Source organism: Pleurodeles waltl, chromosome 9 (genome assembly GCF_031143425.1).
Source record: "Pleurodeles waltl isolate 20211129_DDA chromosome 9, aPleWal1.hap1.20221129, whole genome shotgun sequence".
Taxonomy (NCBI): Eukaryota; Metazoa; Chordata; class Amphibia; order Caudata; family Salamandridae; genus Pleurodeles; species Pleurodeles waltl.
In genome coordinates this window covers 476,623,809-476,644,183 of record NC_090448.1, presented here as the reverse complement: position 1 = coordinate 476,644,183, position 20,375 = coordinate 476,623,809, and the positions used below count along the sequence as shown (strand labels likewise).

The window sequence follows — 20,375 nt, the reverse complement described above, 5'->3', positions numbered from 1 at the left end:
CATAGCGGTTGGGTCATTTTCCATTAATGGCTTTCTTTTATGGAAAGCGGAGACCGTAAATAGTAGAAGTGTACTACCATTTAAATGCACATTCTATGTCTAGGACCATTAAGTAAGAGCGATTTAATGGACTCCTGGCCGGCACCCCACACTCCGGACGAATGCAGTTGACCCTTTATGAGCCATGACTAATTACCAGAAACATACTGACTTCTGTAAATATGATTCAGTAGAAACCCTTAATGTTCTTTCACCTTTTCTTGTTTTTAACCTTACTGTGAGGAACTAAAATAAATTCCTCAGTTCATCGTCAGGTATTTGAATTCCATTTATATTCGCGTCCAACCATATAGAATTCAACAGAAAGCGAACATTAGCAAGGGAAAAGATTCATGTAAAAAAAAAAAAAAAAAAATACTCCAGTCTAGGCCAGCAAAAACTTAGGCTGCAGTAAAAATACCAAATTGAGAAACCGTTTGCAGCCAGAATAGGGTGAAAGACTTCAAAGCATGGTCTTCGGGAATCATTTTCACTAAAGCCAGAGGAAAGAACAGTAGCGCTGGAGTAACTTCCGGTACAAAGGATGATGGTATATGGAGCCAGCTGGCTCTTTGGATGAATGCCAAAATTCAGCACTCCGTAACTGCTGCCTATATGGTTGCATTTTGCTTTTACTGTTTAAACGTGCAATTTGTCAATACAGTTAAACTCAAGAGTCTAGCTATTTTTTCCCATTTTTGGGTAAGGTCATTGACTTTTCAAACACATGGGGATGTCTTTCATCTTAATTCTCAGATCAAATTTGTATTAGGCATACTTTTACACGTGCTGGATTTCAGAACTCTGATGTTCTACGTTTATTTCAAAAAGTCTTTTATGGCTTCTGGCGTGTGCAAAGTGCCCTCTAAGGTTTCTGTGGCACGTTTCATCATGTTCTGTATTATGTATTGCTGCACCATTATGGGACTCCTCCACCAGATGATTATCGTGCATAGGGGCAATGTTAGACTAGTTTCAGTAATTTTCTCTGGATGTGTTGTGCATTGAGAACATTCTTTGGCAGTAACTAATAATGGCTTGATAATTACCAGAATCCCATGCTTTCTCATACAATCTGAATTTTCTGGTACTTTTAAATCTCTACATGATTGGTGCTGAGACATAGGTGCAAGTATGAGTTACTTGATGTTGATGTAGTGATGTTTACAGACTTTACTCCACTTTCGGACCTCTGTTCTCCACAATGCTCTCTAAGCCAGGCACCCAACTTGGGATAGTTGTGTGTTTCTTGTTCAGTGCAGTGGTAGTTCAGCTCACTTCCCTTATAGGTAGGGGTGGCCCTGTGACATTGGGGGTAAAGGGTGTAGGACAAGCCTGGATCACAAAATCCCTAATTGTGTGTAACTTGTACTAAATTGCTAGTAGGTCACAGTAGGTTTACAGTATTTTTATTGTGGTGTAATAAACATGTATACCGAGATAATTGCTAGAATGCTGCACTTGGTCAATTATTTTTTTCAGAAAAAAGTTAGTAGCCATGTGAATTGTGCTTTTATCGCTTTCTTTATTTTTTGTAAGGTGGAAAAAGGTCATCCAGCAAAACCTTTTTTTCCAGATGTGTATAGAGAGTTTGAAAAGTTACATGAAGCGGTGCAGAACATGGCTCAAGATCATTTCAACAATTTTTCATATTTGAATATCCAGCAAACACTGGAAATAACAAATCAGAAGGTAGGGATACACTTGTTTTTTCATGAACTGCTATGCCACACTCCCAGACTTTCCCACGAATGTAACTAATTGTGTGATTATTAAACTAGCTTTACATATTGCATATGCAAGACTGATTTAACTAATTTGTTTAATTTGCCAACTTTTTTATGGTTATAAATTAAAGTATGCAAAACATTTTCTTTTTACACAGCCGTACAGCTGTGTGCATGTAGTCAGATCATAGACTTTTTTGTTTGTTTAGGATCTGGTTATCATTTTCCTCTAGCTGATATTATAGGTAATTTCTTACTGTGAGAACAAGGGCCCACTCTGAAGGAAGACATTAAACCAAAATCCACCGAAAAAAGACCGCACATATAGTAATTTTCTTTGGGAATGTAATGGCCAAATTCAGAATTTTGTGAGCTGGTGGTAATTCCACCATACCTTCTGACAATCCTGCCACCATTTTCATAGATATGAAAGCACAGCTGCTAAAAGAAGCAGTGTTGCCATATTGAGAGTGAACGAATGAAAGTGATATTTGTAAAGTGCTGTCACTCCCACCGGAGCATTCTGGTGCTACAATGACAAGCCTTAACTGTGGGTGGGGGGAACCAAGTAATCAAATGAAAGAATGGAAAACAGTTTGTGAAGCATTAAAAATCCAGGTTTTAAGATGCTTTCTGAAAAGGGCTTACAACTGGATAAATCTAAACGTTTTGGGGGAGTTGATTCCAGGCTTAGGCCCCCAGGACAGGAAAGGATTTACTTGGAACAGGGGGGAAAGGTGGGGGGCCTTAAGAAATTTAGCAGAAGAGGATCTTAAAATGCGAATAGTGGCATAGTGAGATGTCCCTACTGTAGTGAATCCTAGTTTGTTTTAATGGGATAACAGGAGTTAGCTTAGCCTTCGGCTTGCAGACTCGTGCCCCCGTCACCTAGTGACTTTTAACCTACTTAGCTAGCTCTGTCTTAGACCCTTTAATTATTTAATTCCTCTTAGATGGCTGCCTTGTTTATAGTTAGGCAATTTGTTATGCTTTCCATTATCAGTGCCACCGCGCTAAGGCGTCAAGATCAAGTGACAAAGACAAACAGTAGGTGTTCACACTTAGGGACTTTCCCTCTCTATACTTTAGAGAGAATTGTTTATAGTAATTGGCGCCCCAAGCATGTCTGTTATCTATTGTTTGGGAACATACCTACGTCAGGGGTCCAAGTAGATCGGTATAAATACATCACACTTTAGACAGATAATCAGAGGGATCCCGACCAGAGAGCATCGCTGATATCAATGCTGCACGTCGTCTTGACACTGACCCAGTCTTCGTGACCCTACGGAGTCTGAGATAGAGACCTCATTCCAAGGTAACGAGGGTTGGGGGCTCCTCTCATGGACATGGCAGATTAGGTTTAACAAACCCAGCTCTCCTTTAGGTAGGAGGTTAGGCCTATCATATTAGGGTATTAGGACATATTACACACCTTATGTCTTTTCATGCTATTGCAAGATGGTGGGGGTCTTTGTAATAATGACTCTTGTCTTTACAATTCTGTTTCTTGCACTGTTCATTATCCTAATCATTGCAGCCCATGCAACTTATCGCAGATTGCAGTTGTGTTAAATAAAAACTATTGAAACTTTACTGCATGTTCGGTTTTGCCTGTGTTTGGATGAGACATGATGTATCTGTGAGAAAGGAGTAATCTCCGTTTAACCATGACACTCCCTGAGATGTCTTATTCTCGAGTCCATGCGTAAAGCTGCCACAAATCACCTTTTACTGTTTGGGTTTTGGTGAGGTGCTGCTAGTGAGCCGGAAGGGTTGGGACAACAGTTGCGATTTGTTGTAGGATAGGCATAGTCGCCTACGAACATAAGTACTGTCATCCTTAAACCAGCAGTCTTGCCTAGAGCAAGAGTCCAAACTACGACACTGCAAGGTATTTGAGACCTTGTCCTTGTTATGCTCTGAATGTAAACAGTAGAATTTTAAAGAGAACCCTCTTATACACTGGTAACTAGTGGAGGGTTCTAAGAGCGGAGGAAGCTGAGGAATGACGGGTAGTCTCAACACCAGCCTAGCTGCCACATTTTGTACCATCTGCAGTATATGAATAATTTGTTTGGTGGGCCCCACATACAGACTATTACAGTAATCAAGTGTGGAGATTATAGTGGTGACGGCTAGGGTCTTTCTTGTTGACAAAGGCAGGAGATCAAAGATTTTTTTTGAGGGCTTTCATTAAGTTAAAGCACGTTCCTGCCACCACCTAGGCTTGAGGGCGAAAAAAAAACAGCATCAAATTTGACTCCTAAATTATTCACTACTTCAACAGTGGGTGGAGGTGGAGGAGCAGACCTAGGCCACCACAGCTGAGGATCAAACTGGTTGTTCTTCCCAGGTAGCATGATCTCAGTCTTATCTGTAGAACATGTTAAAAGATTATGATGCATCAAACTAATAACTGCGGTAAAACACTGTTTAAAGTTGGTTTCTCAGCCTGTGGAGGTTTTGTCCAGGGCCAGGATTAGCTGAGTGTCAGCCGCATCAGATGTACTTTCGATACCAAAGGAAGTAATCAGCGAGATCAACAGAGCCATGTAAATGTTTAAGGGCTCAACAAGGAGCCCTGAGGGACACCTGCAGAAATAGACTTTACAGCTGAGGAATATGGGCTAGTACCACAGATTGCTTTCGGTCTGAAAAAAATGATTTAAGCCATCCTGCAGCAAGATGCGAAATGCCACAGTTCTCAATGTGTTGTAATAGAATATCATGGGACCCTGTATCAAATGAGGCCAATAAATCTAACAAAATCAGTACAGCATTCTGTCCAGTGACTTAAGTAAACTTTAGGGTCTCAGCGACTTCCAATAGCGCTGATTTCGTAGAATGGAGAGGCCAGAAGCCAGACTGACTGGGATGGAAGCAATAAGCTTCTTCCAAAAAAGTTGTAAGTTGAATGTTTACAAGTTTCTCCATGTTTTTGCCATAGGCTGGAAGAACCGAGATATGGTGCAAATTTGAAAGGGTGGAAGGGTCTGCTATCTGTTTTTTTCTGCAGTGGTTTGACAATGTGTATTTCAAAGCTATTGGGACCTCAGCTGACGATAAAGAACTATTCAGAATCTGATTGACTACTTGCTGGGTTTATAATATCAGCCACTTCATGCAAAGTTAAAATGGGACATGAGTCTAAAAGAGAAGGTGATTGACCAGACAAAATGGCTTGACTAAACTGAGCTAAACTCATTTTTTGGTAAGATTGTGGAGAAACGTCTATTAAGGGATTCAACTTCTCTGAGCTAAACTTCACTAAATGAGTATAGTTGAAATCCATTTGAATGTTATGAATTTTTTCCTCAAAATATGAGGAAATTTGATCGCAAAGGGATTGGGAAAGGGGAATTGGCCTAATCAATGCTTCAGGTTGTAAAAGTGATTTAGCAGTAGTGGACATAGTTTTGGGATCAGCTTTTGCATCCTCAATCTGTTTAGTAAAATAATCCTTTTTAGCTAACTTAATCTGATTATGATATGATTTTAGAGCCTTTCCAAATCATATGATCTTCTCCATTTTCGTTCCAGCTTCTTCCAGCAATGTTGCTCTGCAAGGGCTTGAGAATCCAAGGGACAGAGAGTCGTGATTTGAGTTTCTGCCTAAGCGGAACTTAAGCAGCAATGACGCGGCTTATCCAGTTCTCAAATATATGAACATCATCCACTACGCTTCCTGACAAAGTTAGAATTGAGTCGGAAAGCTATTTGGTAAAAGTAGGCTTTGATCAAAATTTACTCCCATTCCGAATCGATTGGGCGGTAAATGAAGGACAGGTAGAGGATTGTTTGAAAGTTTGAAAATAGATATTGAAAGGAATTATTCAGTGATCGGACCAGGCCTGCCAAATTGAATCCTTGACTATCAGAGTGGAGTAATTTGAACAAATGCCATCAAGCATGTGACCTGCTCAGTGAGTGGGGGACATTCCTAATTGCTGAAGGCCAACGATATTAAGAGTGTCAATGAATGAACTTTCATCTGGATCATTAGTGCACTCTAAATGAAGGTTAAAATCTCCTAGAATAATTAAATTGGCCAAACGGAGTATAGAGGGGGCAAGAGCTTCCCCTGAGTAGGCAAGAAACCTGGAACTGGGCCCTGGAGGGTGGTAAATAAGTCCACCAGCAAAAGTCTGGGATGAAATGAGTCTGAAACAGAACCCAAAGCTTTCTGCTTCCTCCAAAGGGCCAAGATCAAAGGAAGTACATTGATAAATGTTTTTAAAAATAATTGACAAGCCGCCCCCACGATACTGTAAAAAGCACTGTTATATTGGCAGGTTTCCAGATAAAGCTCTGTGTCAAAAATGTCAAAAAAGCAGTCTGAAAAAAATCCTTCTCCGGTGGGCAGATCTCCAATAGCCAGTCCATGGGAACATACTAAGGAGTAGAACTGGTAATATACCGCTTGACTTCTGCTACTTTTACAATGGCTGCACGTGTTGGCAGAAATACCACAGGTAAGTGTTGACTGAGATGGAATATTTACAATCGTAGGTAAACATTGGCTTACATCTGCTTACGACCCCCAGCGAGAGATAACATAGCAACTATATCATCTGTATGGGTTCTGGGGCCTCAGGAAAGGATGGCTATCTTCGCATACTGTAAATATTGTCCCCGTGCCAGTACAAGTGTGTCAAATGGATCTTGTATGTAATAAAACAGTCTCCTGCATATAGGTCAGAGAACGTAATACAGGCGGCCTCCCACTATTTACCAGTTTACATGGTCTGGGTGATTTGGGCAAAAGGATGTACAATCCAGATATCTAGACCTGGAGCATATGAAGCCCGCTTTACCACCCTCCTCGTAGTCCTGTCCCACAGGTGGCATGTTACCCGGATCACATTGGGCAATGTCTAAGACATTCCTACGCCTCATTTGGAGCTCACCCAACTGGTATCCATCATGGGAGCCAGCTAGGAGAGACCTCTCCCAGTTGTCCGCTATCGAGCCAATGAATTGCATGTTGAAGGTGGGCAGCTAGATAGTAGAGTTTTAAGTCTGAGACCCCCAAGCCTCCAGTACCCCATTCTCTCTTAAGGGTAGTCAGTCCAACCCTACAGCACTTTCCAGCCCACAAGAGTTGCACTAGAAACCTGTCCAAGTCCTTAAAATCCCAATGAGGGATTTCATACATGGCGCCTTGCTGGACATATAGACAACTGGGCAATACAACCATTTTAATAAGCGCTATCTTACCCATTAAGGACAGGTGTAATTTGTTCCAAAACTCTATAGATGGGAGCAAATTACTGATCACACAGCTTACATTTAATTTGTAGGTTGGTTGCACCCATGAGTAATGTAAATGCTCAAGTACCATACTTTATTCATTTTCCACGGATTACCTGTCTCCGGCAACTAGGCAAGGGGTACCTCTTTCAGCTCCCCTATTGGGAATAAAGCAGACTTTGCTCTATTTACTCGAAGACCCAAGAATTCTCTAAAAATGTGCATTATGTTTAGCAAAATAGTGGCGGACAGGTCGGGCTGACAAAGGTAAATCGTAGATTAATCCGCAGAGCGAGACCGCATGCTCTGTGGGCCCCACTTGCATGCCCCACCCCGTAGTGCATGTCGCAGACGGCAGGCCAGGGGTTTCAGTGCTAGGGTGAAAGTGGGCACCCAAGCCATGTGCTGCGTTGTACAAAAATCTCAGAAAACACACAGTGGCGAGTACAGACCCGCGCATTTGGGCGTTTGTATAACAGTTTCACCCCCCTATGCATAGGTATGACCCAGCCGTACTGTCTCCAACAACTGCCAGACACAGTCCCAACATATTGAATCAAACACATGTTTTATATTTAGAAAGGCTAACGCATAGGGATCACCTGTGAGATATGGGGCATGTAACACATGCTTTAACCATCGGATATTGCGGAAGGTGTACTGACTAGGGATAAAACCCGACTGATCCGTATGGATCAGGCACGGGGGATACAGCAGCAGTCTTGCTGCCAATATATGGCTGAGTATCTTCTGGTTTATATACAACTTTGATAGCGGGTGATAACAGCTCGTCTCCATGGTGTCCCTGCCAGGTTTAAAGATCAGCACTATGATGGCCTTTCTCGTGGTATTAAGTAGTATCCCTTTGTCTGCTTCCTATACTGGCAAGAGTTTGTCCATTAAAGTACCTGAAAAAGCCTTATAAAACTCTACAGGTAACCCATCTCCTCCAACTGATTTGGCAATTTTAATTGAATCTATCACTCTATAGTTTCTGCTTAGTGTTTGGTCCTGCAGTACCTCACAATCCTCTTGTGTCAGTCTGGTCAGTGATAGTCCTGCCAAGTAGTTGAGAAGCGCGTCCAGGTATGTATTAAATGGCACCTTGAAAGACTGCATTTATTACCTGCTGAGTAGTGGCAATAAGCCCCTGAATTGCCGTACAGCTTGAACTGTCCCAATTAGTAACAAAATATTGATCAATGGCTTCCCTTAATTAAGAAATACCCGGTCTGCCAGTGCTTCCACTCAAAGCTGCCACAGTGGTATCCTAGATGGTGTCCGGTTGAGCGAGTATGTCAGTAGCAGAGGGGCGTGCTAGGAGATGGAGTGCCCCAAACACGAGGTATCTATAACTAGCTGTCCTCTCTCCAAGCTGATTTGGACTCAGTGGGGACCCTTACTTTGGATCTAGAAGCGCAAGTCCAGGAGACGAAACCGCAAGTAAATCCTGTGGAGAGAGAGGTTTCACACCTCAAGTCGCAACTCCAGCTCTCAATTCTTAAATGCGAAGACTTGGAAAACCGCTCCCCCAGAGACAAGATTAAAATGAGGGGGCTAGAGGAAGGCAGCGAGGGAGCGGATCAGGGGGCCTGGGTGGGGATCCGTTCCGCCAACGAGGAAAAGAGGCCCAGGGACATCCTTGTGAAACTGAGCTCATTCAAAGTTAAGGAGTGCATCCTCCAGGAGGCAAGATGGCGGGATTCCGTGTTCTTCCAGGGGGCACAATGCACCTTTATTCCAGGACATTGCTCCAGCAATGCTGACCCGTCGGCTGCAATTCTGACCAGTTACAGGTGTACTGCAAACAAAAAATATTAAGTACAGATGGACATTCCCCTTTGGCTTGGCCGTTGAGCTTAACAGCAAGTCATACCACTTCAGACCTCGGGGAGGCAGCAGCCTCGCTGGGTCTACAGGAGAAAAGCGCAGAGGACGTGACCATGGCACCAGGAGGATCACAGCGACAGGAGGACCCTCCTACTTCTGCCAGTCAGTGGCACCAACCGAAGAGGGGGAAAAAGACTCCCAAGAAATAAAGCCTTTTACCTGGCACGAAGCCACAAGCAAAATTGACTTCTGCCTGAATTTCACTCTTAGCCCATAGCCTCACAGGATTTCTTAATGAGTCCGGAGGGGGAGGGACCCCCAATGAAGGGAGCCCAAGAAACTACGATTGGAGACATGTAGGACCGCAAGATGAATAGTTACAATGTGCTCCTTATCGCACCACGGACAAGAAATAGCGGAGGACCTCACATTTGATGCTGTCATGGTTTCCATAAGAGGTCTATGTGAGGGATGGGAGTGGATGGATACTCCTTCCCCCTCCATGAAGACCACAAGGTTTGAGAACCAGCGACTTGATGTTTATGGGTTTATCTTTGTTCTGATGTTTTTTTATCTGTGGTGTTATTGTTTGTTGTCCTTACTTAGCGTGGGCAGGCTGTTTGGGAGTGCCACCATGTGTCTGGGGTCCTGTGGGTGGGGGGGGGGGGGGGCGGGGCGGGTGGAGGGTGTCTGTGGGGCAACCAAAGGGAGGTGCTGACACAGGCGAGAGGGTACCGGTCAAAATGGCAGGATGTTAGAATTCCTATCATGGAATGTTAAGGAGCTGAACTCACCCAATAAGCGGTCGCAGTTGAGAAAATTCTTTGATCATCATTACGATATTGTTGTCCTGCAAAAAACACATCTCAAGAGGGGAGAGGGACATTGACTACACCACAAACAATACCTGCAGGTATACACCGCTTCAGCGACAACAAAGCATTGTGGGGGTCGCCCTAATGTTCCACAGGTCCATCCATTTCCAGATTTCAGGTATAAAACAAGATAAAGAAGGCAGAGTCTTAATGGTCAAGGGCAATCTTGTAGGGAGGGCTTGTACGGTGGCTACTCTGTATGCCCCCAAAAGTGGAGAAATGCAGTGGTTTTTTTTGGATGGGTTGGAGGGCTTTGCCGATGGGGAGATTGTGTTACGGGGTGTCTTCAACTTGATATGGGATGTCACACAGGACACAACTCACCCCCAGAGAACGCTCACAAGTGCTTTTGCAAAATCAGTCAAAACGGCCCTCAACGGGTTAGGTCTCTTTGACACTTGGTGCACCCTTAATCCCACGGTAAAGGGTTATACCTTGTTCTCCCACCCTCATAGATCCTACTCAAGGATAGATTATATATTTATGAGTAGACCCTTTCAGCAGACTCTCAGATCGGCAGCTATCCACCCAATTATTATATCTGAACATGCCCCGATGGGTGCGGGTCTGGACTGGTCCATCTCGCGCTCAATATTCAGACAATGTTATTTCCCAGACACTTTAATCCGTGACCCAACGACCGGAGATAAATTGTGGAGAGCTATAAGAGAATTTTTCCAGAATAATATTGCGGCGGACACTAGCCACCCTCCACCCCCACTAATTGGGATGCGTTCGAGGCTGTCATCAGGGGTACATGCATTTCACTAGCGACTTCGCTACACCATTTAAAGATCATAGAAAGACAGGTTTTAGAAAGCGAACTCAAGATAGCGGAAAAGATCCATAAACTCTATCCCCTACTTGGCAGTCCCAGAAAAAGGTGACTTCCGTTAAAGGGAAATTGCAATCCATATTCACGAATAGAGCAGAAATTGCATTGTTGAGACTTAAGAAAACTCATTATGAAAAGGGGAATAAAATAGGCACACTTCTGGCAAGGCAATTACGCGCTAAACAAGCTAAGGACTATATAGCTCAAGTGCATGATGAGTCAGGGGAACACTATTCAGACGAGGAGAAAGCTCGAGCCTTTAGGGATTTTTTTACCCGATTGTATAAATCGGATAGGCTGGACACCATCACGCAAGATAGTTACCTACAACCAACAAACCTTCTGCGGGTGTCCCGGGATACCAATGACTTCCTGACGGCCCCTTTCACAACGGACGAAGTGCAGGCGGCTATTGACTCTCTTCCTCTACACAAACCGCTAGGTCCTGATGGGTTTAATGCTCATTTCTACAAATCCTTTAGTGCGGAGCTAACACAGCACCTCACTGACTTGTTCAATTCTGTAAGAACAGAGCATACACTATCCCCCACCATGGTAGAAGCCCTGGTCACACTCATCCCCAAGGCGGGGAAGGACCCTCAGCCCTGTGCCTCTTATAGGCCTATCGCCCTACTCAATCTCGACGCAAAATTATACTCCAAAATCCTGGCCAGGAGACTTCATGAAGTGTTGCCGGACTTGATTCATCCTGACCAATCTGGCTTCATCCAGGGCGGTCAAACGCACGACAACTTGAGACGAGTCATTCATTTGATGGAAAGAGTGACAAAGAAACAGGTTCCGGCATTGCTACTGGCGTTAGACGCCAAAAAAGCTTTTGCCAGGGTGGAGTGGTCCTACCCAGTAGCGACTCTGCTGCAGTTTGGGTTCGGGGACCAGTTTATAGCAATGGTGATGAGCACCTACGCTTGTCCCTGATCACGAATACTGGTAAACTGGGTGGTATCCAACTTTTTTGACTTGACACGGGGAACGAGGCAAGGTTGCCCTCTTTCCCCACTGCTTTTTGCACTTAGTGTGGAACCTCTGGTGGCAAGGATGAGGGTGCGTCCGGATTTTCAGGGAATCCGGTTTGGCCCCGACCAGCATAAAATCTCATTGTTTGCAGACAACATTTTGCTCTGTTACTGAACCGCGCACAACCCTCCCGACAGTCCAAGAGAAGTTTGCTTTTTATGAGCAGGTGGCAGGCTTTAAGGTGAACAAAGGGAAATCATATATCCTCAATTTGACAATGCCCCCATCTGAGATGGGAGAGGTCGTGTTTGCGTCTCCATTTGTTTGGGCCAAAAAAGTAATTGCGTACTTAGGCATCAAACTCACCCCTAGGGTCGCTGACCTGTTCAGAGCCAACTTCCCGCCCCTTCTCAGGGCCCTGGGAACAGACTTTGAGATGTTTGTTGCTTTGGCTTACTTGGCTGGGTCGTGTCAATACCATTAAAATGACGGTACTCCCATGTTTTTTATATCTGTTCCAAAGCCTGCCCATCGACATCCCTAAAGTCTTTTTTATAGAGACTCATACAATGATCACCCACTTCATATGGCAAGGTACTAGAGCCAGGCTTTCCAATAAATTGCTTATGTGTTCCAGAGACGGGAGGTTTGGCACTCCCAGATCTCCTCATGTACTGTAGAGCGGCTCAACTCCGTATCATCGCTGAGTGGTCACTCCGAGAGTCGGACAAGTTGTGGTTGCACATGGACAAGGCAGTGACGGGACGGACATTATGGGATGTACTGTGGAAACCCAGAGGGGATCGACCAAAGAACATGTACCTCAGTACCCCTACCACTACCACTCTTAAGGTGTGGGACACAGTGACAAGAGATTACGAGGTGACACTTTTTCCTTCACTGCATACCCCCATTCATTATATTATGGCCTTCCCCCCAGGATTGACACCAGGACCATTTGATGGAGGGAGGGAGGATGTCTGTGGATCGCAGATTTATATCATGGGGGAAATATACGCACGTTTGAAAACTGTTGCAGGGACTTTCAGCTACCCCAATCTGAACACTTCCAATACACTCAATTGAAACATTGGGTTACTCAGCAGCACATGTGACTCTCCGCCACCAGGGATCTTCTTGCAATTGAGAAGTTTGTCCAGCAGGGAGGGGTGGCGAAAGGTAGCATCTCCACATTGTATAAACTACTGACTTAGGTGCAACGCACGTTTGTCCCCCAGCATATTCCTTTTTGGGAGCTGGTGCTGTGCTTTACAGTAGAGGAGGGTCTCTGGAACCAACTGTTTCACGATATAACTAAATACAACCGTTCAATGGGGGCTAGAAAAGCACACTATAAGATACTCTACAATTGGTACCTCTACCCAGGAAAACTTTTTTTTTTAATTCCCGGGTGTCCGACAGGTGTTGGCGGGGCTGTGGTTTGCTGGGGGATTTTCAACATATCTGGTGTGATTGTCCTGCTATTCGCCCATACTGGAAGGAAATCCTGTCACACTTAAGAGATCGTGGGCTACCCCATACCGACATCTCCGGCACACATCTTGCTGGGCCTGCGCCCCCCCCCCCGGAACTGCAATATCAAACTCTTGGAGACCGCTTCATTATGTGCCTAGCATTGGGGGCTGCGAAGACGGCCATAGTGTCATTCTGGAAAACAAACAGCCACCTCCAATAGCATTGTGGTACACTAGACTATGGCACGGCCTCGCTATGGAATGTTTAACAGATAAAATGGACGAATCTAGAAGAAGCTTTGACTATATTTGGGACTCCCTGGTGTGGTTTCTCTCCAGGGGTCTACCTCTTACAGCCTGTAGCCCACACCTCAGGGCTCTGCATCGTTTTCATGTGTAGGAGGCGGTAACACTGGGAAGGGAGCAGGGCATGGTTAGGTGTGAGGCACCTGGGGACAGTGAAGCGACTCCCTGGCTGCTGCATCTCGTAACTTGTTGACCGCGCTGAGTGGGATAGGACACATGGTTATGTTATGTATTGTTTTTTATGTTTACAATATATTATTTGTTAATTGAGCCACCATGCTAGTTACAGGTGGGATCATGCAATATATAATGTCTGCTTCTCTACCAGTTGTTAATGTAAGTCATGCTCGGGGACTGATAAGGGGAGGCCAAAACACTTTGTAAGTTAAGCTATCCTATTTGTAACTTGGATCTGCATATTTTACTGTATCACAAGATGCCAAGAAAGTTAAAAAAAAAAAAAAAAAAAAAAAAAAAAAAAAGTATGACTACGTCTAAGGTTCGGTGAACAGAGTCTAGACATCTCTTGTCGACATTGTTTCAACCTCTGACAAAATGAGATCATCACTGGGACAGGGCACGAGCACCCAATATCTTAAGATAAAATGTACAGTTAAGGCTCAGAAAGGAACTAATTGGGGCCTGCCTAAAAAAACAAAATATGTGCAAATGGGGGGAGAAAACTTGCCTGAGACGTGTGTGTAGAATGGGAACCGATCTCTGGATGAATTGTTAGCCGTACTAAATCCTGGACAGCCCTGAAAAGGAACCAGTTGAGGAGGTGAAAAACAAAATCTGAATTGGTACCTCCACATGAGTGGTAAATCAGTTCACCCAGTAGAAGGGAGCACATGGTCCTAGAGCGCTTCAGTGGAGCAAGGTGCATTAAAATTCAGATTATAGGATCACTTCCAAGGGAGTTAAGGTAATGGGCGTGGCCAGTGAGGAGCGGCCCAGTGAGTAATCATAAAGCCAATTTAGTATGTGTATCTGATTGCTGGGAAGGGTGAGAATCATCCCTCCTTGCTGTAATCGCAACTCTGCAGTGTCTGGAAGTGACAAAGTTGTTCTTTGGCAGCAAATGTGTATCTACAACGCATTTTTGGTAAGGCTAAAGGGATCTGTCAGGATTAGTGTGGGTGTGAAAGAATTGGAATTTTCAGAAGTATCCAATGAATTTGGACCAAAACAAAAAGGAATGTCCCTCAACAGGCAATGAGAAGAGCATCTCCAATTAATTTTCTGCTATTACCATTTGAATCTCAAACTATCTGCAGAAAACCATATGTTCTGAACAGTCAAATGAATTTTCCTGCTGATTTCCCACTTATGTGAAGCATAATGTAACTTATAGAGAAATTCTACTTCCACATTTTCCTTTCTTTTCAGGCGGTGCCAGAAAGAAAATGTTTGAGTGACAATGCCCATCATCGCTACACTGTCACTGCTAGGTAGCAGACAGAGGGAGCTGGAACCCCTCGTTCATAAGCCTCAGCGTTTTTCCTCAGGTTTAAATAAATTGTTCTATTCATGTTTTCCTACCATGCATAGTTAGCATCCCTTCCAAGGGAAAGCAATTGCAGGCTGAAGAGGATGGACAGTACAGTCCACTTATGAATGGACACCATCAAGTTTCTAGAAAGTATAATCGCTGTGGATTGCAAGTCAAGAGTTTACATTCAGTTCTTGGTGTGATATTTGCAGAAGTCTCATTTGAATTCACACCAGCTGCTGGACAAAATGAATCCAAGAGCCTCTTAAACCAGCTCCTCCAACTACTAAGATGGTTGGTGAAAGTGGCCAAGAAACTGGAAAGCAGCCTTTGCCATGATTTTTGCTCATACTGTAGGATAAGGTGTTGAAAATTTTGAAAGTCCCTTAACATCCAAAGAAAGCTTTTTAATTAGGGCGCCCTTTAGAGATAGGGGGTCAGTTAACTGTGCTGAACGAACAGTATAGGATTGCAAAAAGCTGTGGCAGAAATGCTCTTGACCTTGAGAAATTGATCCAAAACTGAAATCTTGAAAGCAAGACATTTTTGCAAGCCTTGGGCATAGTGAGCTGCGCAAATGGGAACCTTCTGCACCCATAAATATGGAGTTAACAATAAATGATTTAACTATTTTCAAGAAGTAAAAAAGGAAATTAACACACCACATAAGTTAAAAGAGGCAGGGACAGGAATCTCCAAAAAGTATGTGTTGGGTAGTTCTTTCACAGTACAAAATATTTCTTGAGTGGGGTTTGACGCATTGCTAATGCTACAGTGAAGGTACTATGGACATGCAACTATGTTCTTTATTTTTATTATTATTATTCCTTAGAACTCTGAAAAAATTTGAGGTGCTAGGCAGCGCGCCAAGTTCATTCTGGTATTTGCAAACACTTGTCATGAGACCCAAGTTAGAGGACAACCAATGAGCAGAACAACAATTGTGCTGAGGTCTAACTGTTCTAACAAGCGCAACCTAGTTAAGGGTCATGGTAACCCATTGATTGAGCATCTCGCAGTAATTAGTCGAATTGTCAGAGATTGAGTGAGATAGAAGACAAAGCTGAAACAAAATTCAGTCGCAATGTTTTTTTTTTTTATTATTTATTTTTTTACCATGGTCACCCCATATTTTCTCTGAGTAGTAATGAGGGGAATCGCCTCCAGTGGACCAAAAAAGAAATGGCCCTGTGCTCAGACCAAGTTAAAGTAAATTGAGGCACAGTAGTTACCATATGATCAGAGACAAATGTGAAATGTATTATGTGGCTGGCTGAATGAGTGAGTTTAAAATTATTTACATAGTTAGAAAAACGGGAGAGTACAACAATATTCTTTGGATTCCAGAAGATCTTGTTGTCAATCCAAATATTAAAGATTACTGGATAAGCCACTTTAAGCACAGGAGTATAATCTGCAAAGAATTCAACAAGGGGTGTTGGAGTGGGAATCCTAAATTAAATGTTGGAAAAAAGGTAAATGAAATAGTGCTGCTAACGAACACTCATGATTTAATCTGAGAACATCTGAAACTGCAAGAGTTTAAAAAGCTCACACTTAATGACTGCAACTTTCTGCTCTTTCCCAAGGCAAGTAAGGATTGAGCAAACCTATAATTCTACAACTTGAAAGGGTGCCTAAGGCACTGTCGGAGTTTGAGGATGTGCTTCCTCATTTCTGTGATTTGAAAATATTTCCAATTTATGTTCCAAGATTTGCTGAACTAAAGTATTGTGCTTATCAACCTTGAATTAATGAGAATTTAAGAAAGGGGAGGCTTACTGAAAAAGAGATAGGGAGGCAGATACCTAACCTAGGTCCCAGAGCCCTGTGTACCTGCACTATCAGGGTTTCCAAACTCTGGCTGATCCAGTGGTGACAGAGGAAGTAGTGATCACGTGTGAAGAGCAGATGGAGCCCCGTTGTGGTTCCAATCTCTCCTCAACTTGACGAATGAGTGCAAGCTGGTGGGGTAGCATGCTTTCACACATTTAAGACACTGCAACTCTTATCTGCTTGAGAGCATGAATTTGAATACAGTCATATGACTTAAGTGTTGTTGTGGGATTCTCATGTCCCCATATGAAAGTAAACAAAGAGGTCTGAAGGAGAAGTGTCCTCTGTCCCCAAGGGAGGAACAATCTAATAATTACCCAAGATTGAAACCGGGTCAGGCGAGGATATTGTCAATGCTGAAAGATCTGTAGATGTGTAACCAGCACTTTGAACCAAAATACCATTAGTAAGGTGGATTATGGAATAAATCAAAGAACACATGGAGGAAAGCGAAGAAGAAGTGGCCAATTTAGACAAATCTTTCTAGGTTTCAGACTCCCATGGAGGAAAACAAGTAAGTGGTGGGCAAAACTCTCTATTCTGGCCATGCGGAAACACCTAAGACCTGAAGTGAAATGCAGGGATTTGGGCAGTGTGCAGTGGCCCTTTCATGCCTAAATAAAGTTGAATGTGAAGTAGATTGATAGTGAAACAAGACCGTCCAGGAAAATGAGGACACAAAATTGACTTGAGGCAGTTGTCTCTCTAAGAGCAGTATATATGGAAAGGACTCCGCACAGACTCAGTCTTACTAGTGGATTGGTCTGACCCATTTGGAGAGTCTATAAACTAAGTGACTGCGAGAAATCTCTGCTTGTGCATGATCGGTGCAAAAAGCCATGATTTCTGGATCTATGGTGAGTGACCCTCTCTTGAAGAGGGGAACTTCCAAGAACAAATGTAAAATGGTGATGCTTTCCAAGGAATTGAGGCTTCCCTTTGAGATTATCAATCTAAGATTGCTGCAGTGTTGGTCCTAGAGGGGACCTGGTAGCTCAAAAAGGCTGTTTTTCTTTTTAAGGCTCTGATTAATGGTGTTCCTACATCTTGGGGCTTTTATGAGACAATAGAAAAGGGACTTTTTGAGGGCATTTACTAGGATGAGTCTGGGGGGTTGCAGTCGCAGCTTCAGTTGTGCCTCATGTGGGAGTCTTGCCACAGAATCTGCCAGTTCAAAGAACATTGTGGCACATTAAGAACTGTAGGGGACTATACTGGTAACTCAAATATGAATGAATGGACAATATTGTCTCACTCCTGGAAAGATCTAGGTTTTTATATATAGAGTGCAACTTAGGTGTGTATTTTATCAGCAAGGATCGTTCTGCGTTTAGTATGTTGTTTCACATGGAGTTGTTATTCAGTTTTCAGTTTAAGGAACTGGATTCTCCTCTTTCTAAAGATAACTGCCTTGCATTCACTGAGCCATCATTTTTGTTGGTGATATGCAAATATGTTTGCTTTTGTTGTAGAACACTTACCCCAGATGTGAGACAAGAAAAATCTCCGTGGCACAAAAGAAGTAATCCATGTAACGGATAGTGCTTTATCGTGCCTGCTAACATACTGGAGAAGTTTATCCACAACACCCCACTGTAGCAACTGACATTTATTCTGGGCCTCTCCTTTCCTGTAGGACCTCCCTTGTGTCTGCAGAAGCTGGGCATCAACTGCAGCATTAAGACGTTCAGGCAGTGGGCAGCTTGCAGATGACAGCAAGCAGTTAACACTTATTAAAAATGATGTGTGAAATCCAGTGAAGTTGCTGCTAGCTTGGGTGAGTTCACCTCTAGTTATGTTATTTTCTAGTAGATACTTTACAGAGGGGTGTGCTTCCAATCATATTTGTGGCTGGCAAAAGGGACGACAACACAGCTCACCTGTTATCTTATCCGGACTGCATATTTTCTGTCAGTTCTAATTGTAGTTTCCCTTTACATATCTGGATATGGAGCCAGAGATCATCTCGAGTTGCATTGTTTTACATCTGAGTTTATAGCTTAAGCTGTTTACTTCTACTTGAAAAATACAGAAAAAGACATCATACTGTTAGAACATTCTTCGAAAAGATATTCCATGGACTATGAACTTTCTGAACCATCGATCAGTGAAAGTTGGCTAACTGTGAGTTGCTATATTGGTTCTTTTAGTTGTTTACCTTCTTGTCCTATAAATTTTGAAAACTTTATAATTCTAGGTAACCCTCTTAAACCAACTTTTGTTTTCGCATTCTCTGTTTTCTAGTGCACGCCCCTCCCTGATCCCACATGTGAAACAAGCCAACTACACACGCCATATGCATGACTGGAAGAAATTGCCTCTGTGCGTGCTTGATGATGTTGTTTTGAGCTCTACTTGCATATAACATTAAGAATGTACTGGACTCCAATTCACTTTAAAGAATCTTTGTTTAAAAAAAAAAAACGCAGTTGAGAATGAGTATGGAGTTTTTCTGTTCTGTGGAGATTTCTTCTTCAGTTCTTTGGGGTGCCATATGATTTAAATTCCTCTGTCATGTTGAGTACTACAGAGTTCATTTTTCCTCTGGTTCTTGTGACACTTTTGGGTAGTGACTTGGGCAGTTGCTGTTGTGGCTCAAAACAAATTAATTCTGGGGTTCTTGACACATTCCTACAGCATTAGATCAGGTTGGTTTTTGATTCTTCTCCCCTCCCTAGAAAAGATGGTGGCAATTTTCATCTTAGAGGACTCTTGCTACCCAAGACACAAGTGCTACTCTACCTTCTAGAGCTCTGTACTAACTTCTGTAGAGGACACAGTCCTACAGCTATGTGGGAAGGAGTTGTAGCGGTAAACCAATTTCTGGGCCATCACCCTACTAAACATTTTATGGAAATGGGCCCTTTAGCCATGAACATGCCAGTCTCCAGAATCACTTCTTCCACCTAGTTGGGGGACTTCAGCCTCTCAAATTGCTCTCGTGTGAGGTTCTTCCCTGTGTGAAGTGCTTCATTTCTAAACAGTTTTGACTTGTCTGTGCCCTAAACAAAGACTGTTATGTTCATAGATCATAGATGGGACCATTTTCATTCTCATCCAGCTTGGTAGTAGCATGCCTAGTTTATTTTACCCTTCATGCAATCTTTTCTCCATCCTGAAGGTAAAACAGTTTTTCTTTTCAACGTACAAAGCTCTAATCTGAGGTTCAATCATCATAACTTTCCTCCACACCATTCCGGGACAACAACAACTCGTATTGTCCTTTCAGAGGTGCAATCTCAGCTTTCAGCATTGCCCTACTGCTGACCTCATTTTGATTAACTTGGATGCAGCAGCAAAGAACCACTACACTTCCTGATTTCACCCACCCGATTATCATGAAATCACCCTCTTCTACACAGCATCAGGTCAAGCTCTAGTTATGTAGGTATTAGATAGTAGTGCATGCCATGTTTGCTCACCTGACCTTTTTCAAGTGCTTATCTGAAAATGGTCAAGGATCGCATCTGATGTATGGACTGCAGAGTAAAAAGTCTAGTTTAATTTGTCCATATGTAGGTTTCTCCAAATGTCTCTAGGAACCAATGAGTTAAACCACTCCTCCACAATCCCTGTTAATGCCACTATTCCATGCAATCTGTCTATGCTTCTTCCTTATCTGCCTCCATAACTGTTTTCAGGTCTTCGCTGGTAATCATCTCTCCTTTCACAACCACTAGGCTGACCATAATTGTGTCTCGTAGGAAGTGATCATGGCATATATATTAG

The 20,375-nt window shown here is 43.2% G+C and overlaps 1 protein-coding gene across 4 annotated transcripts in view; it reads left to right on the top strand.

The window, feature by feature from the left end:
• ZNF839 (zinc finger protein 839) overlaps nucleotides 1–20,375 on the top strand; it is a 124,094-nt gene that overhangs the window by 66,377 nt on the left and 37,342 nt on the right. For all 4 annotated transcript variants that reach the window (XM_069207310.1, XM_069207308.1, XM_069207307.1 and 1 more), the window contains one exon: nucleotides 1,579–1,731. In XM_069207310.1, coding sequence (XP_069063411.1) covers nucleotides 1,579–1,731 — 153 coding nt within the window. The remainder of the gene's footprint in view (nucleotides 1–1,578; nucleotides 1,732–20,375) is intronic.